We start from the raw sequence: 4,680 nt of genomic DNA, 5'->3' as shown, positions 1-4,680 counted from the left end.
AAAAGATAAAAGAGGCCATGGGTGGGAAGGAAAAGACATTTTGCTTGCTTTTTCCTCAATCCAGGCATATTTCTACATGCACAGGGATTCAGGGTAGCTGTTTTAGTGTATAATCTCTAAGAACACAGTATGGAAGCATAAACAAGCACAGTAGAGAAAAGATGAGCAATAATTATGGTACTAAGAACTATGTTTTGGGGGAGAGGAAGAGAGGGGAGATGGATATGAGATGACTATCTATTTTATCATGGGAGATGTCTGGCTGTACAAACTATCTATGGATGCAGTATGGAAGTATTGAAAAACCTTAAAAGTAGGCTGTGTGGTGTTGCCATACCCTAAGCATTTTTTTTTTTTTTTTTTTTACATGAAGAAAAAGTAATTTCAGCATTAATTGATCAGCAACAAAAATTCTGAAGTTTTGGATTTTGAGCTTTCTGAATTTAACTGCACCCTTCTCTTTCTCTCTCAAACTCAATAACCCAGTACCTTTCTTATTTCTCTCTCAAACACAATAACACAATACATACCTTTCTCATTCCCTCTTTCAAGTACAATATAACAGTACCTCTTTCTTTCTCTCTCTCAAACACAATTACCTAGTATCTTTCTTTCTCTTTCTCTCTCTCTCAAACACAATCTCACCAGTGCCCACGCCAATCTCCAGTATCTTGATTCCTTTCTTCTTCCGCACTTCAGGGTCGTGGGAAGTAATGTTGCTGAGGGTGGAGAAAAAGTCCTTCTTGAGCTCTTCAATCTTGGGGTCCATGTCCTTGTTGATGTAATGCATGAGGAAGGCAAACCATCTGTGAAGAGAGAGAAGGGAATAAGAAAAAGAACTTATCATGATTTTTTTCTAATTTCCTGCATAAGCATAAGAAAATTTTATAATTTTCTTATACAAAAATAAGAATTTATAATTTTGTTTTTGTTTTATGCAACAGACATGGAATTTATCAACTTTTTACAAGAAACAATAGCAGAGATGAGGATTGTCATCACTGAGACAGATAGTGACAACACATCACTACTGGAACACACTCCAGATTATAATCCAGAAAAGGAGATAGATGACAGTAAAAATGAGTGTAGAAAATCTCTTGATAAGAGATGATTCTGCGTGTAAGGTACGTGCACACACGGGCAACAGTGGTGTGGTATGGGAGGGGGTCACTTTGTTTACTTCAGCATGTGGCTGCAGTAAAGAAGTGGTTAAAATGTGATAACATCAATCTTTCCTCTTCAATCCCTAGTAAATCTGAACTCTTTAGGTAAGGTGGTTCTCAACCTTTTTGACCCTTTCAGGGCGCAAATAGGTTTTTGGGTCATGTCTGTGAGACGCAAATTCAGCCGAAAAATCGAGGTTTGCAAAATTGAAAAAAATTAATATTCTCATGCATAATAGAGTGTTATGCATCTACTGTAAAAAATCTAGGTCTCTACTCACCCTGGAAAGTGGTACAATAATGATGAGAAGTTAGCTTTCTGGTGGTACGTTGTGCGCTGTTGACTAATGCCATCATAGCAGATGGTTATTTTCCGGCGCAACTTGTGCAGGTGCTTTCACTAAATTACACATTTTTTGCCTGATTTGAACTGCAGTTGCTCAAAACTGCTCCAGAATATGCTAGGGTAATTATTTTTCACACCTGTGCATACATTATGTCCACACAACAGCACTATGTACTGCACTTGTGTATTCTATATCACACTACCATTCTAACATATGCAGATGCCCACATACCCTGTATTCCATATCACACTAACAATCAATAATAGGACAAATATCAATAATAAATACCAGAGTCAAAAACATAGTCTATTATATATGTTTCATTATATATCCAGAAAAAAAAAGAAAAAAGTGGTAAATATTAAGACAAGGCAAGCAACCCCCTTATATTAATATTTTCTGCTCTTAATCCCCGACAAACTTAGGGGGCCCTGGTGGGAAAGTAGGGTTTTCGGGTGAGGAAAGCTAAAATATGATCAAATGTCACCTCTGAACACAAAAAATAACTGCGAGTTATTGATGATATTACAGCCACATCTTTGACAAAACAGAAAATCTCCAGAAATCGTCTTTCCTTAGGGACACTAGCCTAGCATTATCTGATTTAACCTAACCTAATCTAGGATATTCTTATTCCTAAACATTATGTCAGTAAATAATGGAGTTCAGCTGGGGCCCCACTGTGACCAGGCAGCTCCTTTCCCTTGGCAGACCAGTCCTGAAGGCGACTGGAGTTGGTGCCTGGCCACTGGTACAGGATATGTGCAAGCCACTTTTTTTTTTTTTTTTTTTTTATACCATGTGGGCTTTTCACGGGAATTTATGGGCTAAATGGGATACTTTTTAGGGTACCTCCTATCTTAACTAGCCCACCCGCTAGGAAACCGTTGCCCCGAGTGAGGAAGCCCAACCTACACTCAGACCGTGGATAGGATTCGAACCTGTGCGCTTGGAGACCTCTAGGATCCCAAAGCACGCATGGTTCCACTGTACCACGGTAGCTCTTGAAGGGATCAGGCGACACTCCCATCATGTTCCTTGGGGAGGCAGAGATACAGCTGAACAGGCTTGTGCCACTGTAGGTGATACTGTGATGAGCCAGGGTCCTGATTTTCTGTGTCCTCATACAGCACAGCCTTCCTCTCCTGGGGTGGGAGGTCTCCTGGACAGTGGTGTTTGTCACCCTGTGTTCCAAGACTTTCCAGACATAAATTATTATGTAGTGTTCCCTGCACCTATGAAGGGAGTACAGCTTCAGCTACTCTCAGTCTCTCCCAGTACTTTAAGTGCTGAACCCAACAGATCTTGCTGGTGAAGGTCCTTTGTGGGGTTTCAACGTCTATGAAGTCTGTTACCTTGTAAGGGCACCAGAAATGACAGCAACACTCTAGGTGTGGAAGGATGAGAGCTTTCCACACAGTCAACATTCTGCATTCCTTGTGTGGAAGGTCCTGAGGATCCATCCTGCTAGTTGTCTTGCAGTTGAGGTGACTTGGGTAATGTTTAAAGAGAAGGTGGCATCACTGCTCATCACTCCTGGGTATTTCACCAAAATCTTTGCCAGTTATCTTTTCTTGGCTATGAATGTAAAATGAGGAGCTTTTGAGCTTGTCTTTGGTGCCATACCATAGAAAATAAGCATTTTTTCCCTATTAAGATCAAATTAGCTTAGGTAATGATAAGTTTGACTAGTGTCCCTAGCGAGGTATAGACTACTGATTTCTGGAAATATAACTTCCAAACTCTGGATATTTTTTTCATTACTATCAAAGATGGTGCCAATCATGATAACAGCAGCAGTAACACCCACTTTCCCACTAGGTCATCAAGTCTGTTTGGGGTCGAGTCAAAAACATTAGTAAATAGAGTTGTGCGCCACACCTTAATATTTACCAAAAACACTTTGGAGACTTGAAAAAGTAACTTCCAACTCTCTCCCAATATTATTTTCAATAAGAGGTTGTTTTGGAGAATATTTGCTTTTATGGAATGGAAATCACTGGCCACTTCTTGTCCCAGGAATGAAAGGAAGAAGGCTGATCTTTTTTTTTTCTACCTATACCCATCACAATGGTTTGCAGGGCACCAAGTTTTATGAATCATTGTTGAAGGGGAAGGATGCTTGCAGGACCAAGAAATCATGTAGAAATTTGAGATTAAGTCTGCCAGTCAACTTTAGATGTTAATCATGCAGAAAACTGTCTACATTTTGACGCACTTAAGTGGAATAAAACTAATCTTCCTACTAACTTTTAAAACTTAACATGTATTTGTTGGGTGCTAGAGGTGAAAGTAAACATTTACCGGACACCCACCCCTACAGCCTAGCAAGTCCCACTTCTAGCATTCCCCTTCCAGCCCCATAAAACTCTAAATCCATCTCTGTTGTCCCGCATCCAGCCCCTAGTTACACAGCAAGCCCCTAATCAAATCTCGTGACCCGCCATCCTTGCATGTGTGACCATACCTGTGTCTGAGATCGCCGCCCTTCATTTTGAGGACCCACAGCAGCAGGAGCGCCGTCAGCAAGTAGGGAAGGTAGTGAGATATCCATTGGGCGATGACATGATCTATTTCGGCCATGGTGAAGAGGAGAGGAGGGAGTGGAAGCCGTTCTCTTGGCCGAGCACCGCGGCACACACAGTGACACACCTCCTCGGCCCCTTGCCTTAATCTTGATCGCGTTACCCAGCTGACTTGTTGAGTCTGACACACATGCACTAAAGCTCAAGCCTTGCTCTCTCGACTATTAGTGTTTTCAAAGGTAACAAAAATTATTTGCAGGATTCTCAAGTGTTTCTACTGTTAATGACATAGAAGCATTGCTAATCTTTTATTAAAAATATAAAGAAAACATCCTTAAAAACACGCACAGCTTATTATAAACCTACATAATGATTTGCTCTCTCACCACGACTATTTTCTAATGTCAAAAGATGATAAGCAGTGCTCTCATGTGTTTATGTCGTTGTTAATGTGAATATTCTGTCACTGGAATCAGAAAAAAAGGCCGCCTTAAAAAATCATGACACTTTTAAACCTACATTCTGAAATCTTTGTTCTCCCTCACACACACCATAACCTACCACACAAAACCACACCAAACCACCACCACCACTACTATCACATAATATACCATATAGCACACATCACCACTACCATCACAC

General features: G+C 40.5%; 1 protein-coding gene across 1 annotated transcript in view; it reads right to left on the bottom strand.

The window, feature by feature from the left end:
- LOC123512639 (methyltransferase-like protein 7B) overlaps positions 1-4,479 on the bottom strand; it is an 11,736-nt gene extending 7,257 nt beyond the window's left edge. The window contains exons 1-2 of the mRNA XM_045269083.1: positions 3,981-4,479; positions 646-806 (exon numbers count right to left, since the gene is read on the bottom strand). Of these exons, the coding sequence (XP_045125018.1) occupies positions 646-806; positions 3,981-4,096 (277 nt within the window). The 5' untranslated portion in view covers positions 4,097-4,479. The remainder of the gene's footprint in view (positions 1-645; positions 807-3,980) is intronic.
- Between the last annotated feature and the right edge of the window lie 201 nt (positions 4,480-4,680).

Source organism: Portunus trituberculatus, chromosome 34 (assembly GCF_017591435.1).
Source record: "Portunus trituberculatus isolate SZX2019 chromosome 34, ASM1759143v1, whole genome shotgun sequence".
NCBI lineage: Eukaryota > Metazoa > Arthropoda > Malacostraca > Decapoda > Portunidae > Portunus > Portunus trituberculatus.
This window is presented reverse-complemented; position numbering and strand designations above follow the sequence as displayed.